Here is a 16,203-nt window from a genome sequence, read left to right as displayed (position 1 = left end):
AAGCAACACGGCGCTCCGCCCCGCGCGCGTCTAGGCTGAGCTTGCTTCCCCTCCACCATCACAAGCCATGCGCCTGCCACCGCGCGCGCTGCTCAAGCGCCTGCTGCGCGCCCACCTGTCGCCGGGCGTGCGCCTCAGCGCGCAGACCGACGTGCTCGTCTACCTCGCCTATCTGCTCTTCCTGCAGCGCCTGGCCGGCGAGGCGCGCGTGCGCATGCAGCTCGACGCCGCCGCCGGCGTGCCGGGCGCGCGCCGCACCATGGCGCAGCGCCATGTGCGCGAGGCAAGGCGGCGCGTGCGGGGATAGAAAGATGCGGAGCAGCTGTGCAGCAAGCGCCATGTGAGCTGAAAGCTCGACGAATGAGCACAGTTGGCATAGGTCAGCTGACTCCGGTTGGCGCCCAGCACTCCGCAACACCCAGCACCCGCATCTCGCTCAGCAATGCTTCGCATGCGTCACGAGTGTCAGCCAGGTCTCAGCTCTCGCACCGTCATCCGTCGCTCGCGCGTCTAGCACCAATACTAGCCACACCATCGTCCGGCCGAGCACTGGACGCGCCTGAAGAATGGCTTCGACGTCAACACCTGCGCTTCCTCTGCTCGCGCATCGGCACCACGCGCGTCCTGCGCGGCAACGCCAACGACCTCAAGCGCATCGGCGCGTGCAACGGAATGCATTCAGATGCAGGCACAAGTGCTGAGCAGGACTGAACGGGCGGCATGGGCTGGTGACGTGGTAGATGATGGCGTGACGGACCGGGCAGCTAGGACGGGGCAGACAAGGCAGTGCGGCGCGCAGCGTCGATCTCCTCGGGGCCGTGCGGCAGCCAGCGGCGGTATGCGCGTCCAAGGCCGGGCACGGCGGCGTCGCCAAAGAGGCTGCGCGCCGAATTGCGCGTGCTGCGCCCGGCGAGGCCCAGCGCCGACGCGGCCTGCACCACCTCGGCGCTGGCGCTGGCGTGCGCGGCCTCGGCGGCGTCGTCGAGCAGACTGAGCTGCCGCACGTACGCGCCGTACTCGACGGCGGCGGCGGCGCGTGGCAGGCGCAACGACGGGTAGGGATGGTGCAGCTGCAGCAGCGTGTCGAGCAGCCCACTGTGCTGCAGCCTGGGAAGGGAAGGTCGTGAGCCGAGTGCGCGTCAAAGCTTGCAGGCGTGGACGCACCTCTGAGCGTCGAATGCGGCTCGATCGAAGCCCGGCAAAGGCGGCGCTTGCAGGCGTGATGCTTGCACTCGGGCGAGTTCGACGAGCGTCTTGCTTAGCGCCTCCTCCTGCCCGTGCTCAGGCAGCGCCACCGAGTCGGTGTGCGCATGCGACTTCCACAGCATGCGCACGTCGGCCGGTGCCAGCAGGTCGGACGGTCCGCGGGCTCGCTGCTCGGGCTCGTGCAGCTGCGTGGCGGCCATGTCAGCCGGGCGACAAGTAAGGGGTCCGCTGAGCACAACTCACATCGCTCTCGCGCCTGAAGCACCTCTTGAGCTCGGCGTCGGCAAAGGAACGCGCTTCGGCGGACGTGCGCAGTGCTTTCAGCTGTGCAAGCAGAGCGGGAGCGTCTGCCGGAGCCGGCAGCGCTCCCGCCTCTTCCTCGTCCTCATCTTTCTCCGCAAACGCGCCGGCCAGCGGCGTCATGCTCCAGATGGTGGTCTGCTCCGTGTTGCTCCACTTCTCGAGCTCGTGCGGCTTGAGGCCCATCGCGTCGCGCTCGGCGCCGACAGCCCACTGGCACCAGGCGCTGAGCTGGGTGATGGCGTGCCGCAAGTCGTGCGAGACCTGTCCGTTGCCGCCAGACGCGCGAGACGGATTCGCAAAGGCGGTGTCCGGATGCAGAGGTCCGTCGCTCGGCAGGAACGACGGCGCAGCAACCTCGGCGACGGCGGTCGACGCGTAGAGGCCCTCTACTTCGTCGACGTCGAGCATGTGGCCCTCGGCAAGCGCGATTAGCTGCAGGTAGGGCACTGCGAGCTCCGGCGGGGGTGCTGAGAAGTAGAGCACCGTCTGAATAGGCAGTTCGGAGAGCGGAAGCAGGGACAGGTCTGTGCGAGGATCGTGAATCAGAGGCGGCGCCGGTGCTGCTGCAGACTGTCCTCACCGTTGCACGTCAGGACCAGTGGACGCCGAGAGTCGGCCGCCAGCTCAATGACGGCCGACCAGAAGCCCTTGTCCTCTTCGTACAGCACGTCGACCTCCTCGAGAAGAATGAGGCTCTGGCGTGCCTGCGCCTGCTTTGCAGCTGCGACCTTCGTCTGCTCGCATGAGGCCGACTCTGTCGCAGCAGCACCTCGCATGAGCGCAGCCAGCGCATGCGCCGGCCGGCCACTGCCTGCTCCACCACCACTGCCGCCCGCGCCGACCATGTGGTTCTTGCCCAGTGCGCCGACAGCGCTCTCGACATCCTTTCCGCTGCGGCGCTTCATGCCGGGATACAGCTCGAAGACCTCGAAGCCGAGCTCAGCGGCGCATGCGTAGGCGGCGGCCGTCTTGCCGACGCCGCTCGGGCCGACGAGCACGATGCAGTTGCGCAGGTGCGGCGCGTCTGCGAAGCGCTCCTGCTGTTCAGACTGCGCCCAGCTCGGAGCATCGACGACCTCAGGCAGCGGCGTTGAGGAGAAGGCAGGCGATGAGGCGCTGGAGGCGCCCAGATCGAGACGTGGGCGCGAGACGCCCGCGATGGCTGCGCGCAGAGCATCTGGCGTCGCTGCCGCGGCGGTCTTGGCACCGAGTGCCATCAGCTCGTCCTCGCTGTCGCTCTGGTATGGCTTTGGGCGGAAGCGATCGAAGAAGGCCTCCTCGGCTTCTTCGTCGTCGACGATGAAGTCGTCCATCTCGTCGTCTTCGTTGCCGGGCCCATAGCCGTGCGAGCCGCCAGCGCGACGTCTGCGGCTAGCAGCGCTCTTCTTGGGCTTGACCACGCGCTTCTCAATGGCCCGCTTCTTGCGGGGCGACGAGCCTGTGCCGGTGTCCGCAGCTGAAGCGCCGAGCGAAAGAGCAGGCCGCTTGTGCCCGTTCTCTGCCTTGCTCTGATGCCACGGCGTCACTTGCAGCTCGTGCAGCCAGTCGCAGAGGTACTGCGCCGTCAGCTCGTTGCCGAGACACTCGGCAGCTCGCACCGGACGCCAACGAGCAGTCCACGTCAGGCCGTCGACGGTGCGACTGGGGCCCTGCAGCGCAGCTGCATGCGCGTGTTCGATAGCACCGGGGAGCAAGCCGCTCATCTGCGGCACTGAGGCGAGCGCCACATTGTCCTCGACAAATGAAGAGGCGACGTCGTGCCGTGCGCCTCGTCGGGGCGTAGGCCGATGCTCATGGCTCGGCCTTGGCGGCCCGAGAGCTGCAATCGCTGCGAGCAGAGGCTCGGAGCCGAGCTCGGATGACGCCTGCGCTCGCTCCTTGCCCTTTCCGCTCGTTCGTTGCAGGAGCTGCTGCGACACGCTCGCGACCGTGAGCCCTGTCATCGGCTGCACGTGAGATGTGCCTGGCGCCGGCCAGGGCGCATCTAACTGCGGCTTGCGCTTGGGCTGCCAGAAAGCGCCACTTGGCGCTGCCGAAGCGCTAGACGCTGCCGGCTTGGGCATGGCGCTGTCAGGCGGGCGCTCCGGCGCAGGTCGCGGGGCTCGTCGAGCAAAGAAGCCGTGCGCCTGCTCGGGCGCACAGCCGGTGCCGCGCACCTCGAGCGAGATGGGCTTAGGAGCGGGCTTCGGCGGCGCAGGAGGCGGCGCAGGAGCAGGCGACTTGCTGCGTGACTGCGTTGGCTGCTTCGCCTTCGTTGCGCGGCGCCGCGCCGACTTGATCGGCTCGTCCTGCTCCGAGCTGGCAGAGCTCTCGCCGTCCAGCACGACCGGCCGTGCCCTCGAGCCGCCCTCTGCCTCGTACTCCCACGCGCCGGGCGCACGGCCGCCAGTGCGCTTCTCGCGCAGCACCGCCCGGGCCAGGCTGGCTTGCGCGACGGACGCAGCGTCTGCAGCCGCTGCTGCTGCTCGGCGCGGGCGCTTAGGGGAGCTCGCCTCTGCTGCGGTCGCCTCTCCCTTTGCCGGCTTGCGCTTGCTCTCGCTCGCGGACTGCACACGCAGCTGTCAGCTCGTCACTTTGACACGCCGAGCGAGCTCTGTTTCCAGCAGAACTCACTGCAGCTGCTGCCGACGCCTGGGCCAGACGCGCCTCCTTGTCGAAGAGGGCAAAGACCTTCTTCTCCGGCGCCTTCAGCCCCGCCTGCTCGGACTGCTCGGCTGGCAGGTCGGGCTGCGCGGCCACCGCAGCAGCCACTTCGGCGGGCAGCGGCGCTGTAGAGCTCGGCGCCTGGTCGCCGCTGCTGCCCGCCGCTGCCGGCTCGTGTGCCGCCGGCGCCATGCTCGCTCCGCCCGCGCGGGCAGCAGCACTGGCTGCGCAATCAGCGGACCGGCTGCGCTCCCACGTCGGCAGAGAAAGCGTTGAGGGTGCAGTAGGTGTGTGCGGAGCGAGCAGGAGTGGAGCACAGAGTCCTTGAAGGTGAGGGCTGCGCGCTAGGCGGGAGGCGAAGATGAGGGTGCGGCGGTGGTGTTGGTTGCGCGGAGCGAGCAGCTGCAGCGTGCGCCGCCGCGCGAAGCTTCAGCAGCCGGCGGCCACGGGTGGAGGCGCGCGCAGCACGCGACGCGTAGAGTGCACCGCCTCACGCGTGCGCCTCCTGCCTGCTGCTCGTCGACGTCCCCTCCTGCCTTGTGCCACCCAGGCAGGCCGCGCCAGGCACACTCGGACAGCATCGCGCCGGGCTCAGGCATCTTTCGCTCCGCTGATGCCGCTTCTGCACCTGCGGAACCCGGAGAGCTCGGGTACGGAGCTGCGCAGAGGGGCACGGCAGCTAAGCTCCCTCGTCCCCGTGCGCGAGCCCAGACGGTGTGCTCTGCAGCCGATGACGGCGTCGCGACTAGGCTGCGTTGCAGCATGCTGCGCTGTGGGTGCTGCGGCTGCGGCACTTGGCCGCCCTATCCGGTGCTCCTCGTCGTACAGAAGAGGCTGCCTCGCGGCTCACCCACGTCACTCCATGTTGCCGTCGCGCAGCCTGCGCCAGCGTAGCTTGCAGCTCGCACAGCCCGCGACAGAGCCTGCACGTCGGATGTCTCCAGCTGAGAGCCAGCGCCGCCGTCCGGGCCGGAGGAGGCGGTGGGTGCATTCGCGTGGGAGCAGGCAGCCGCAGAGGCAGGGCAAGCGAAGTCGCGCCGCGGCGGGCGCTCGCTCGCGCCCCAACAAACCCTGCGCCGCGCGGTTCGCGAGAGCCGGTGCCTGACGCCCAGACTCGCCGGCGCACCCTTGAGTGGAACGCCCCCCTGACGAGCGTCGGTGGCCGACGTGAGCCTGCCTGTGCGGCGCCGTGGGCAGGAGCTGCTGGCTTGACTGGCCTCGCCTGCTGCGGTTCAGGTCTCTTGAAGACGCCTGTGAGGCGGCGGCGAGGCGGCGGCGAGGCGGCGGCGGGCGCGGCGGGCGAGGCGGGCGTCGGGCAGCACACGGCGCCGGCCGGCAGCGGCGCCTCCCGAGCGCGCCCGGCGCCCGCTCCACCCGCCGCGCGCCGCCGTCGCGCATCGACAGCGCCGGCCGACGCTCGAGCCGTGCCGCCGTCGTCGTCGAAGCTTGTCGCCCAGCAAGCAGGCAGCGTGACAGGCCCGATGCATCCAGCTCCGGCGTGCGATACGCTGTGTGTGCTGCTGCTGCACGTCGCACGGGCCGGAGTCTGCGTGCGAGCGTTGATGCGAAGGTGAGATCGACAGCGGGGACCGACTGCTCCACCCGGCAGGCGGCGCACTCACACGCTCGCAGGCCGGCAGCGACGGCAGCGGCGCAGGCGCAGGTGCAGGCAGACGGCGTGCAGCGCCGAGCATCGCGCGCGGGTGCGAGCGGGCGCAGGCAGACGCAGGCACGCGCACGGCGGCCGAGGCCGCGGCGCCGCGAAGAAGTTGGCGCTGCCGAGGCTCGCGCTCGCTCTGCGCCTGCCGCTGCCCGGCGCTGCGCCGGCGATGCGCACGCCGAGAGAGCGAGCGCATCGCCGGGCGCCGCTCCGGCGAAGCACACGCCAGCTGCCAGCACCGCGCGCACCGCACGCCTGTTCGCTCTCCTCCACCACCACCGTCCACATACCCACCCCGCCATGCTCTCCCTCACCATCCCGCGCGTCGCCCTGCGCGCCGCCGCGCCGCAGCGCCAGTTCGCCGCCGCCGGCCTGCGCTTCGCCAGCACAAAGACGCTCACCGAGGCCGTCGCCGAGGTCATCCCGCAGAAGCAGGAGCAGCTCAAGAAGCTCAAGGCCGACTTCGCCGACCGCAGCCTCGGCGAGGTCAAGGTGAGCAACCTGCTCGGCGGCATGCGCGGCCTCAAGGTCATGCTGTGGGAGGGCAGCGTGCTCGACGCCGAGACGGGCATCACCTTCCACGGCAAGACGATTCCCGACTGCGAGAAGGTGCTGCCCACCGCCAAGGACGTCGGCCAGCCGGGCAAGGAGATGCGTGAGTGGCGTGGGAAGAGCTCTGTGTTGCAGTGCTGAACACTCTCCACACAGTCCCCGAGTCCATGCTCTGGCTGCTCCTCACCGGCAACGTGCCCAGCGCCGAGGAGGCCAAGCAGCTCTCCGCCGAGCTCGCCTCCAAGGGCAAGCTGCCCGCCTACCTCGAGAAGATCATCGACAGCTTCCCCAAGTCGCTGCGTGAGTGGCGCTGTGGGCACTGCATGCGCCGCCGCGGCTCACCCTCTCGCAGACCCCATGACGCAGTTCGCCAGCGCCGTCGGCGCCCTCAACCACGACAGCGCCTTCGCCGCCGCCTACACCAAGGGCATCAAGAAGGCCGAGTACTGGAAGCCGACGCTCGAGGACTCGATTGACCTCATTGCCAAGCTGCCCGCCATTGCCGCGCGCATCTACTACAACGTCTTCGGCCGCGGCGACGGCTCGCAGGCCATCGACCAGAGCAAGGACCTGATCGGCAACTACGCCGAGATGATCGGCTACGGCGGCAACGAGGGCCTCACCGACTACCTGCGTCTCTACATTGCCATCCACGGCGACCACGAGGGCGGCAACGTCTCGGCCCACACGGCGCGTGAGTGCCGCGCGCAGGCAGGCCAGGCAGCGCGCATCGCTGACTTCTTGCCCCTCAGACCTTGTCGGCAGCGCCCTGTCCGACCCGTACCTGTCCTACTCGGCTGCGCTCCTGGGTCTTGCTGGCCCGCTGCACGGGTGAGCATTCCGCGCGTGCGCGCGCGCGCATCTGCACTGCCACTCACTCCCTCTCGCAGCCTCGCCAACCAGGAGGTGCTCGGCTGGGCGCTCGGCATGCAGGACAAGGTCGGCAAGAACCCGACCGACGACCAGGTCAAGGAGTACCTGTGGTCGACGCTCAAGTCGGGCCGCGTCGTGCCCGGCTACGGCCACGCCGTGCTGCGCCGCCCCGACCCGCGCTTCTCGGCGCTGAGCCGCTTCTGCGACACGCGCCCGGAGCTCAAGGAGAGCGCGCTCGTGCAGGTGCGTGCCGGCGCAGTTGCGCGCATGTGCGGTGTGCTGACGTGATTTTGCGCCCACAGCTCGTCCAGCAGGTGTCCAACATCGCGCCCATCGTGCTCAAGGAGCACGGCAAGACTGCCAACCCCTTCCCTGTGCGTACTTCGCGTGCGCGCGCGCAATGCGGAGCGCCTCACTGACCCTCTGCGCGCGCAGAACGTCGACGCCGCCTCGGGCTGCGTGCTGTACGAGTACGGCATGTCGGAGTTCAAGTACTACACCGTCATCTTCGGCATCTCGCGCGCCATCGGTGCCCTGCCCCAGCTCGTCATGGACCGGTGAGTGGTGCCGACGCGCGCGCTGCGTCGAGCTGCACGGCTGACTTGTCTGCTTTCTCTCCCAGCGCCCTCGGCCTGCCCATCGAGCGGCCCAAGTCGATGAGCATGAACGCTCTCGAGGCTCTGCTCAAGAAGTAAAGCGGCACACCCGCCGCCCCCTCTGCCGCTCCTCCGGCACGCTCCGTGTTTGGCGCCCCTCTCTCGTTCAGTCTCGCCCAGGTGCGGCGGGGCGAGCAGGTGGGAATAGAAATGTCATGCTCGCCTTGCTCCATCCATCCCCAGTGCGAGCGTGCGAGTGAGGCTGTCTTCAGCGCAGTCCGTGCCGCTCAGCGCGTCCTTGCCGCTCAGCTCAGTCCTTGCCGCTCTCCTCGCCAATCTTGCCCTGGCTGGTGATGGTGCCCTCGACCTCCTTCTCGACCTCGCGGCCCAGCTCCTGCAGGCGCTCGAGGTCGTTGCCGATGAGCGAGACATCGACGCCGTTGTTCCACTGCGCGGGCGGTGCACGTCAGCAGGGGTGACATGCGTGGCCCAGAACGCGCCGCACCTTGGGGTACGAGCCGACCTTGATGCCCTCGGCCTTGCAGCGCTCCGTCAGCTTGACCAGGAACTGTGGAAGAGAAATCAGCGAAGCGCACGCGGTGCTGGTCGCCGGAGCAGGGCCTCACCGGGCTAATGTTGCTCTCGGGCCACTTGGTGTGCACGAGCAGGCGGTACGGCCGCGGGCGGTTCTGTGCATTTGTCAATCAGCGTTGTGCACGTAGGCCACGCGAAGAGGGGCCCGCACCGGGTCGATTGGCGTGTATTTCTCCATGCCATCGATGAGCGCCTGCGAAGGACGTCAGCTCTGCCGCAGGTGCTGCTGCGCATCCGCCTCACCTCGCACAGCCGCGGCACGCCCGGCAGGATGATGACGCGGCCGTTCATGCGCACGACGGGCACCCAGAGCTCCTTTGTGGGAAAGATGACCTCGGCGTGCGTGGCGGGGAAGAGCGCCATGCGCTTGCGCGCCGTGAGCATCTGCGCAGCAGAGAGTGAGCAAGAGGCGATGGCAGGTGCGTAGAACGGAACGCACGTCCTCAGTCTGCTCCGTCGCGTCGCGGCGCCGCGCCTTGAGGTTCTCCTGCATGCGCCGCAGCGTCTCGTCGTGGTACTCGAGGTCGCCGTTGCCAAACGCCTTGGCGATGGATTGGTCTGCGTACAGAAGTGAGTGACATTCCCTCTCGTGGCGCCTGTATGTGCGTACATGTGATCTGCGGCGCGCGACGAGCGTCAGTGGACAGCAGCGGCGCTGCCAGACGCGCAACTCACGTCGTCGGGCGTGGGGCCGATGCCGCCGCTCGTCATGACCAGCTCGTACTTCGACGCCATTCTTCGCACGGCCTCGACGCTGCGCGCTGGGCGTCAGCAGCGGCCGATGCGCAACAACACATGCGACGCACATCTCATCTTCGTCGTCAGCGATGACCTCCACGCCTGTGATCGCATGTCAGCTTTTGGAGAAGAGCAGCAGCGGAAGCACGAGCACGCACGCTTGAGCTCAATGCCCAGGTTGAAGCACCACTGACGAGCAGAAGGAGCGGCACATCAGCACTGGAGCCTCCGCGACTCCTCTCTGCACTCGCGCCGCGTCCGGCGAGAACGAGCTGCAGTCCGACGAGGACACAGACAGGCGAGCGGCGCACCTTCGCGAAGTAGTTTGAATTCGTGTCTTTGGTCTTTCTGCGGAGCTTCTCAGCGACCAGCAGGGCAGCAAGCAGCACCTGCACTCACCCGTTGAGCACTTCGTCGCCGATGATAATGCAGCTGCATGGTCACGTCTCAGCAAGCTGCCGCCGACGCCACTCAGGTCTCGCTCTGCGGGCCCTTCTCTTGCTCTGCTTGCCTCGACTCCCAGCGCGCACCCTCTCTTCGAGCGCTCTCGGCGCTGTCTGGCGCTCCGAGGCAGACTCGGCGCCGTGCTCCCCGGGCTGCACCTCTGCCCCGCGCCTCAACAGTGCACGCAGCCGCGCTGCTCACCCAGCGCTGGTGACGTAGTTGCCCTCGCCGAGCGGGTTCTTGGGCACGGGCGAGAGGTCGAAGGAGGGCATCTTGGGCGGCGGCGAGCCCGGCGCCGGCGGCGCGGCGGACGACGACGACATGCGGAGGTGCGAGGCGACGGCGGCGATGCGCGAGGCGGCCGGGCGAGCGGCGGCGGCAGCAGAGAGAGAGGAGGCTGCGGCGGCACGGCTGAGGAGCGAGGCGGGCATGTGCGAGCACAGCGAGTGCGATGTGGTGAGATGCGACGGCGGGACGCGGCGGTGGAGGCCGGCGAGAGGCGGAGCGGAGCGGGCAGCCGCTGACACATGATGAGCCGTGCGTGGGAACTTTCGATCACGTGAACGCCGGTCCCACGCACCCCGGCCGGCCGGCACGCGCGCCGGAGCCGGTGGCGCTGCGCCCTCGCTTGGCCTCGCTTGCCCTCGCTTCCCCGCACTCGCGTGGTGGCGCGCGCGCCGGCCGCTGCGCTGGGCCCTGAACGGCTGCGCGCTGCATGCATGCGAGCCACGCATGAGATGCACGCCGAGCTCATCAGATCAGCGTGCAGGTCTGCGGAGAAGCTCAGGCGTGTTGGGTGCGCTGCCGCTGTGCCGTGCTGCCGCTCGCTTCGCTTCGCCTCGCGTCGGCGGCGCCCCTGGGGCCGCTCCACCGGCTGGCGCAGCGCCGGCGACGCACGCGCTCCTCGAGCTCCTCCAGCTCTCACACCGGCGCGCGCGCTGGCCATACATAAGCGCGCCCCGCCGCCGCTGCACCCTGGCCTCGCCCATCCACCATCGCCATGTCTGCCGCCGCCTCCTCCTCCTCCGCGCCCGCCGCGCCGTCGCCGGCGAGCACGACGTTTGCGCCGCTCGGCGCCGCGAAGACGGGCGGCCGCGTGCCGCGCGTCACGCTGCCCATCCCCATGGGCGCCACCGCCGCACAGACGAGCGCCGACATCGAGGCGGCGCGCGCTCGCACCGCCTTCGACCCGCGCGCCATCGAGGAGTGCCTGCGCGACGGGCGCATCGACAACGAGGCGCGCCACAAGGTCGTCGCCACGCTCGACAAGGACGAGGTGTTTGGCGACTGGAAGAAGCGCATGTGCGTGTAGCGAGCGTGCGGCGACGGCCACTGCAGCGGCTCACACCTCCGCACAGGGCGCACATGAACCGCGAGCAGAAGATGGCCATGTCGCACAAGGCCTGCCGCCGCCTGTTGGAGATTGCCGCGCGCGACGAGTGGACGACGCACGAGATTGTCGACGCCGCCACCTGCCTCGATCTGCAGAACGTGAGTGAGAGCGCCGGCGCACGTCTGCGGCAGCGCTGACGCCCGCCGCAGCCGATCACGATCCACTGGGTCGCCTTTGTGCCCGTCATCATGGGCCAGGGCAACGACGAGCAGGTGGAGCGCTGGTGAGTCACACAACTCGCGCTGTTCAGCACTGCAGCTCACATCGCGTCCCAGGGGCAACCGCGCCATGAACCACAACATCCTCGGCTGCTACTTGCAGACGGAGCTCGGCCACGGCACCAACGTGCAGGCGCTCGAGACGACGGCCATCTACGAGCCCGAGACGGACACGTTCGACCTGCACAGCCCCACGCTCAGCAGCACAAAGTGGTGGGCCGGCGGCTCGGGCACGACGGCCACGCACGGCATCGTGCAGGCACAGCTCATCATCGCCGGCAAGCGCTACGGCCCGCACCTCTTCTTCACGCCGCTCCGCTCGCTCAAGGACGGCAAGCTCTTCGACGGCATCGTCGCCGGCGACATCGGCCCCAAGACGTACGACGCCTTTGCCGGCCTCGACAACGGCTGGGTGCGCTTCGACCACGTCAAGCTGCCGCGCTTCAACATGCTCGCCAAGCACGCGCAGGTGCTTAAGGGCGGCGAGTACGTGCGCCCGCCGAGCGACAAGCTCAGCTACGGCGGCATGATCTTCATTCGCTCCCAGATGATCGACCGCACCGGCTGGATGCTGAGCCGCGGCAACACGATTGCCATGCGCTACTCGCTCGTGCGCCGCCAGTTCCGCGACCCCGACGCCAAGGACCCCGCCGAGATTGAGCGCAGCGTGCTGTCGTACCCGTCGCTCAACCGTCGCCTCGTGCCGCTGCTCGCCAAGTCGTACGCCTACATCATTGCCGGCCGCCGCATGCGCACGCTGTACGAGGACATGGCGCAGCAGCTCGACAGCGGCGACACGACGCTGCTCGCCGACGTGCACGTGGCGAGCTCGAGTCTGAAGGCCTACTGCACCAAGCAGGCGCTCGACGGCATCGAGGAGTGCCGCCAGGCGCTCGGCGGCCACGGCTTCAGTGCCTACGCCGGCTTCACCTCGCTCTTCCCCGACAACGCGCCGGCGGTGACGTACGAGGGCGACAACTATGTGCTGATGCAGCAGGTCGGCCGTGCCATGCTCAAGACGCTCACCGCGCTCGAGAAGGACCCCCAGGCTGCCGTGACGAACACGACGGCGTTTCTGCGCGCCATCGACACGCCCAACAGCGTGCCGTTCAAGGCGCCCACGTCGGCCGCCGAGTGGCTGCAGCCCGACGTGTACACGGCAGCGCTCGGCCTGCGCACGGCTCAGCGCGTCTCGGACCTGCGCGCCGAGGTGCGCTCGGGGCGCCGCTTCGTCGACCTCAGCTGGGACTGCGTCGAGGTGGCGCGCTCCCACGCCGAGGTCGTCGTCAACGCCTGGTTCTCCGAGGGCGTCTCTGACGACGCCGGCCGCTTCGGCGAGCAGGGCACGAATTGGCTCAACAAGCTCGTCACGCTGCACGCCCTCGTCTGCGTTGCGCGCGACATTACGCCGCTCGCACTGCCCGCCGCCAGCGGCCGCAGCCTCGCCGGCTACGCCGCCGGCAGCTCGATCCTCTCCGCCGACGCCGTGCTGCACCTCGAGACGGCGATCCGCGGCCTCGTCGAGGAGATCCTGCCGCAGGTCATCGGCCTCACCGACGCCTTTGGCTGGACGGACTGGGAGCTCAGCTCGGCGCTCGGCCGGCACGACGGGCGCGTGTACGAGGCACTGATGGCCGACGCCGAGAGCAACCCGCTCAACCACCCGCAGCCCAAGGACGGCAACCCGGACAAGGCGGGCCACTACCAGTACGGCTCGGCACAGACGGGCAAGTTCGTCAGCGCCAGCTGGCGCGCCGAGATCGAGCCGCTGCTGCGCGCCGCCAACAAGGCCGCCTACGAGGGCCCGATCAAGGGCGACGGCAGCAAGCTGTAGAGTCGGGCTCGTCGTATGCTCCGTCTTCCGCTCACCCGCATGCTGTCTGTTCTGCCCTCCTCTTGTATACTTGAGACGATAATCGATCTTCACGACCACCTCAGTGCGTGACAAGTGGCATTAGCGTCACGTCTGTCCCTTTTGTGTGCTCTAGGCCGACTGCCCTACCCGTCCCTCCCTCTCTAGTGGCCCTCGCGACGCCGCGGTGCACAACGCAGCACGTCGTCGACGCGCAGGATCAGCTCGGCCGCCTCGCTGGCCGAGTTGACGACGGCCCGCTTGAGCTTGTAGCTCTCCGTGATGCCGAGGTCCAGCATGGACTTGATCTTGCCCTCGTCGAGGTCCAGGCCGGCGTCGCGGTCGCCCGCCTGGTGCGCGGCGCGCAGCCGTGAGACGAGGTCGGCCGAGTCGAGACCGGCGTTATTGGCCAGGATTGTCGGCAGCTGCAGAAGAGCATGTCAGCTCGGACTTGTGCCCGCCAGCCACGAGCGCCACTCACTTGCCGCAGCGCACGTGCAAACGCCTCCGTCGCCAGCGCCTTCTTGCCCGCCGTCTGGCGTGCCTCCTCGTCCACCTCCTTGCTCATGCTCATCTCCGCACAGCCGCCGCCGAGCGTCACGCGCGTCTCCTTGACTGTTTGGCTGAGCACACTGAGCGCATCGTGCAGCGAGCGCTCGGCCTCGTCCACCATCTGCGACGTCGCGCCGCGCAGCACCACCGTGCAGGCCTCGCCGGCGGCCACGCCCGAGAACTTGATCAACTGCGAGCGGCGCGGGATCAGCGACTCGCGAGCACGCTGCTGTCACATCGTTACGCACCCGGTCCTCGCCGATGATAATCTCCTCGATCGTGTCACAGGCACCGATCTTGACCAGGTCGGGCCGGTCGAACGTCGAGGCGATCTCGCCGCCAGTGACGAGGGCAAGGCGCTCGACGCCCTCGAAGTCGGCGTGCTCGATGCTCATGATGCCTGCGTCGGCGAGGATGCTCTCGGGGTAGTTGTAGATGAGCTGCCGGTTGATGAAGCAGTTGATGCCGTGCGCCTTGATGCGCTCCACCTTGGCCTTCATCTTCTCGCGCTCGGCACGCTCCAGCTCGGCCAGCTTGCCCGTGCCCTCGACCCGCACGCGCGCACCGAACACCTTGATCTTGTCCGTGTCCATCGACGTGTTGGCGATGAGGATGCGCGCACCCTCGATGCGCTTCGGGCAGTTGGTGCCGATGCGCTTGTCGAGGATGAAGCCCTCGTCCAGGTAGCTGTCGGTCAGCTTGCCGCCGACCTTCTTGATGATCTGGATGTTCTCCAGGTTCGTGCTGCCCTTCAGGCGCTGCACGGCGTCCACGGCGAGGTTCGCAAAGTAGTCCTTGTCGGCCGACAGCACCTTCGACGACAGCGTCGTGCGCGCGATGTTGACCAGGTCGCGGCGGAACGCTGCGGGATCGGCACTGCAGAAGTGCCGTCAGTCGCTAGCCTCTGCCATCGCGCTACTTCCCTGTCCCGTGTCATGGCCGGACAGCACCTGCAGCTGCGGCCACGGCTGCGCAGGCGTCGCAGGCATCGCAGCACCATAATGCCAGCCCCCAGACCGACGCCACGCTTGCAGCAGCTCGTCTCCCGTCGCGTCGCCCCTCGCTGCCTCTGCGCTAGACGCCTGTGCCCGACACCAACAGCTTCGTCGATTCCTTTCTGCCTCATGCTTTCCTTTTTCCGCGCTTCTCGCTCCGCACATCCCAGCCATCGCCACTCACCCGTTGTCACGCGCATCGCGGTCGAGCGCCCGCAGCGCCGCGGCGCTGGCGATGCGGTAGCCCTCGACGACGGTCTGCGGGTGGATGCGCTTCTCGATGAGCTTCTCGGCCTCGCGCAGCAGCTCGGCAGCGAGCACGCAGACGCTCGTGGTGCCGTCGCCGACCTCGTCGTCCTGCACCTTGCTGATGTTGACGAGGATCTTGGCGGCGGGGTTGTCGAGGTGGATGCTCTTGAGAATCGTGGCGCCGTCGTTTGTGATCTCGAGCGAGTTGGAGCCGACGGACTGCAGGATCTTGTGCATGCCCTGTGCGGGTGTGAGCAGAGGTGGTGTGGCAGTGTAGCACGGCGGCGCACCTTGGGGCCGAGCGTCGAGGCGACGAGGTCGCCGAGCGCGAGGGCGCCGACGAAGCTCGAGAGACGCGCATTCTCAGCGCGCTCTTGCGTGGCCTGGGCGGGTGTGATGGCGGTCAGCGAGGGAGCGCCACAGCGCAGAGCAGCGCACGTCGCTGCGCATCTCCTGCACGCACCTCCTGTGCGAAGATGGGCGCAGACATGCTGAGAGGCTGGGCCGGGGATGGTGGAGAGGCGGCTTGCGGGCGCGCGAAGCTCCGCCGTGAACGCGCCGCGCGGTCTGAGCGCGGCCCGCTGCAGTGCGAGAAGCACAGAGACCTGCTCCCACGCCGCACGTGACGGCGGCTCACGGCCCACCCGTGGGCCGCCGCGCGCGTGCCCGCCCCTCGCTCGCACTCCCACCTCGCCATCGGACTCAACCTCCCGCCGAATGACACGCCCGAGCGACGGACGTACGCGCCTTGATTTCGGCCCAGCCGTGCGGAGAGTGAGGAGCAAGGGTCCGAGATGAGACGGCCTCGCGTCGTGGTCCAGCGCCGCCACAAGCAAACGTGCTGTCCGGCACCGGCTTGGGCCTTCTGGGCACCAACGCCCGATGGACGTCATGCCGTCAAAATGAAGCGCCTTGAGCAGGCCTTCTGCGATGCTATTCTTGCACGCTCCACCTCCTGACCAGCTTTCAGCAGCGGCATGTGCAGGATCAAGTCCCTTCCCCATACGACTGGTACGCGCCTGCTATATCAGGGCCCAGACCCACGCGGCGCAGCTTTGCTGGTCTCGACCTCGCGTCTGACGGTGCTGAGGGAGGTGTGAGAAAAGGCGGAGAGCGAGGAGCTAAAGTCACCGCAGAGGGCACGCGCGCGCGCGGTGGCGACAAGAGCCGCCTATTGAGTGCTAAAAGCGGCCTGGGCTCGCAAACGATGCGCAAATCGGCGTGCTAGGGGCAGACCCAGGCCTTTGGAAGGTGGAAGTGCGCAGCAGATGGGCACTTCTGCCTCGACACCCCGTAGCTCAACACAAATAGCCATCTCACCGCCGCAGCACCCAG

General features: G+C 68.5%; 7 protein-coding genes across 7 annotated transcripts; 4 read left to right on the top strand and 3 right to left on the bottom strand.

The window, feature by feature from the left end:
• Positions 1–56: 56 nt before the first annotated feature.
• Positions 57–791, top strand: FA09DRAFT_331599 (hypothetical protein). Its single transcript, XM_025743094.1, has 2 exons — positions 57–340; positions 406–791. The coding sequence occupies exon 1, from the start codon at positions 68–70 to the stop codon at positions 305–307; it is 240 nt and encodes a 79-aa protein (XP_025596280.1). The 5' UTR covers positions 57–67; the 3' UTR covers positions 308–340; positions 406–791.
• A 1,111-nt stretch (positions 792–1,902) lies between these two features.
• FA09DRAFT_284986 (hypothetical protein) lies at positions 1,903–2,522 on the bottom strand (the record flags this gene model as incomplete). Its single annotated transcript, XM_025739879.1, has 2 exons — positions 1,903–2,033; positions 2,090–2,522. Coding segments are annotated over 2 exons (564 nt in total), but the record flags the coding sequence as incomplete, so codon positions are not given.
• A 1,521-nt stretch (positions 2,523–4,043) lies between these two features.
• FA09DRAFT_102749 (hypothetical protein) lies at positions 4,044–5,441 on the top strand. The gene has a single exon (XM_025738950.1). It carries the CDS (start codon positions 4,514–4,516, stop codon positions 5,255–5,257), a length of 744 nt encoding a protein of 247 aa, XP_025596278.1. The 5' UTR covers positions 4,044–4,513; the 3' UTR covers positions 5,258–5,441.
• Positions 5,442–6,107: 666 nt separating this feature from the next.
• Positions 6,108–8,401, top strand: FA09DRAFT_331598 (citrate synthase-like protein). The gene is made up of 9 exons (XM_025743093.1): positions 6,108–6,467; positions 6,521–6,664; positions 6,717–7,058; positions 7,117–7,195; positions 7,255–7,480; positions 7,540–7,611; positions 7,673–7,794; positions 7,860–8,283; positions 8,341–8,401. Exons 1-8 carry the CDS (start codon positions 6,113–6,115, stop codon positions 7,930–7,932), a joined length of 1,413 nt encoding a protein of 470 aa, XP_025596277.1. The 5' UTR covers positions 6,108–6,112; the 3' UTR covers positions 7,933–8,283; positions 8,341–8,401.
• FA09DRAFT_344073 (Molybdopterin binding protein) lies at positions 8,144–9,932 on the bottom strand (the record flags this gene model as incomplete). Its single annotated transcript, XM_025744634.1, has 12 exons — positions 8,144–8,281; positions 8,339–8,401; positions 8,460–8,522; positions 8,579–8,620; positions 8,671–8,811; positions 8,867–8,968; positions 9,103–9,181; positions 9,234–9,267; positions 9,324–9,354; positions 9,477–9,513; positions 9,565–9,597; positions 9,811–9,932. The coding sequence occupies 12 exons, from the start codon at positions 9,930–9,932 to the stop codon at positions 8,144–8,146; spliced, it is 885 nt and encodes a 294-aa protein (XP_025596276.1).
• Positions 9,933–10,535: 603 nt separating this feature from the next.
• Positions 10,536–13,088, top strand: FA09DRAFT_331597 (acyl-CoA oxidase). The gene is made up of 4 exons (XM_025743092.1): positions 10,536–10,911; positions 10,968–11,100; positions 11,152–11,225; positions 11,278–13,088. The coding sequence occupies exons 1-4, from the start codon at positions 10,610–10,612 to the stop codon at positions 13,052–13,054; spliced, it is 2,286 nt and encodes a 761-aa protein (XP_025596275.1). The 5' UTR covers positions 10,536–10,609; the 3' UTR covers positions 13,055–13,088.
• Positions 13,089–13,197: 109 nt separating this feature from the next.
• FA09DRAFT_362314 (putative CCT2-chaperonin of the TCP1 ring complex, cytosolic) lies at positions 13,198–15,358 on the bottom strand (the record flags this gene model as incomplete). Its single annotated transcript, XM_025745460.1, has 6 exons — positions 13,198–13,497; positions 13,554–13,814; positions 13,873–14,500; positions 14,804–15,108; positions 15,159–15,251; positions 15,332–15,358. 6 exons carry the CDS (start codon positions 15,356–15,358, stop codon positions 13,237–13,239), a joined length of 1,575 nt encoding a protein of 524 aa, XP_025596274.1. The 3' UTR covers positions 13,198–13,236.
• Between the last annotated feature and the right edge of the window lie 845 nt (positions 15,359–16,203).

This window comes from Tilletiopsis washingtonensis (assembly GCF_003144115.1).
Source record: "Tilletiopsis washingtonensis strain MCA 4186 unplaced genomic scaffold FA09scaffold_19, whole genome shotgun sequence".
NCBI classification, from domain to species: Eukaryota; Fungi; Basidiomycota; class Exobasidiomycetes; order Entylomatales; genus Tilletiopsis; species Tilletiopsis washingtonensis.
Note: the sequence above shows the minus strand (reverse complement) of the source record. Positions and strands in the feature narration are given on the sequence as shown.

Bases quoted from the DNA above. Each gene is read 5' to 3' on its own strand.
- FA09DRAFT_331598 (XM_025743093.1), top strand. From the start codon at position 6,113: ATGCTCTCCCTCACCATCCCGCGCGTCGCCCTGCGCGCCGCCGCGCCG. The intron at 6,468-6,520 runs GTGAGTGGCGTG...CTCTCCACACAG, and splicing joins CCAGCCGGGCAAGGAGATGC to TCCCCGAGTCCATGCTCTGG. The intron at 7,481-7,539 runs GTGCGTGCCGGC...TTGCGCCCACAG, and splicing joins AGGAGAGCGCGCTCGTGCAG to CTCGTCCAGCAGGTGTCCAA.
- FA09DRAFT_331597 (XM_025743092.1), top strand. From the start codon at position 10,610: ATGTCTGCCGCCGCCTCCTCCTCCTCCGCGCCCGCCGCGCCGTCGCCG. The intron at 11,101-11,151 runs GTGAGTGAGAGC...CGCCCGCCGCAG, and splicing joins CCTGCCTCGATCTGCAGAAC to CCGATCACGATCCACTGGGT. The intron at 11,226-11,277 runs GTGAGTCACACA...ATCGCGTCCCAG, and splicing joins GACGAGCAGGTGGAGCGCTG to GGGCAACCGCGCCATGAACC.
- FA09DRAFT_102749 (XM_025738950.1), top strand. From the start codon at position 4,514: ATGAGGGTGCGGCGGTGGTGTTGGTTGCGCGGAGCGAGCAGCTGCAGC.
- FA09DRAFT_331599 (XM_025743094.1), top strand. From the start codon at position 68: ATGCGCCTGCCACCGCGCGCGCTGCTCAAGCGCCTGCTGCGCGCCCAC.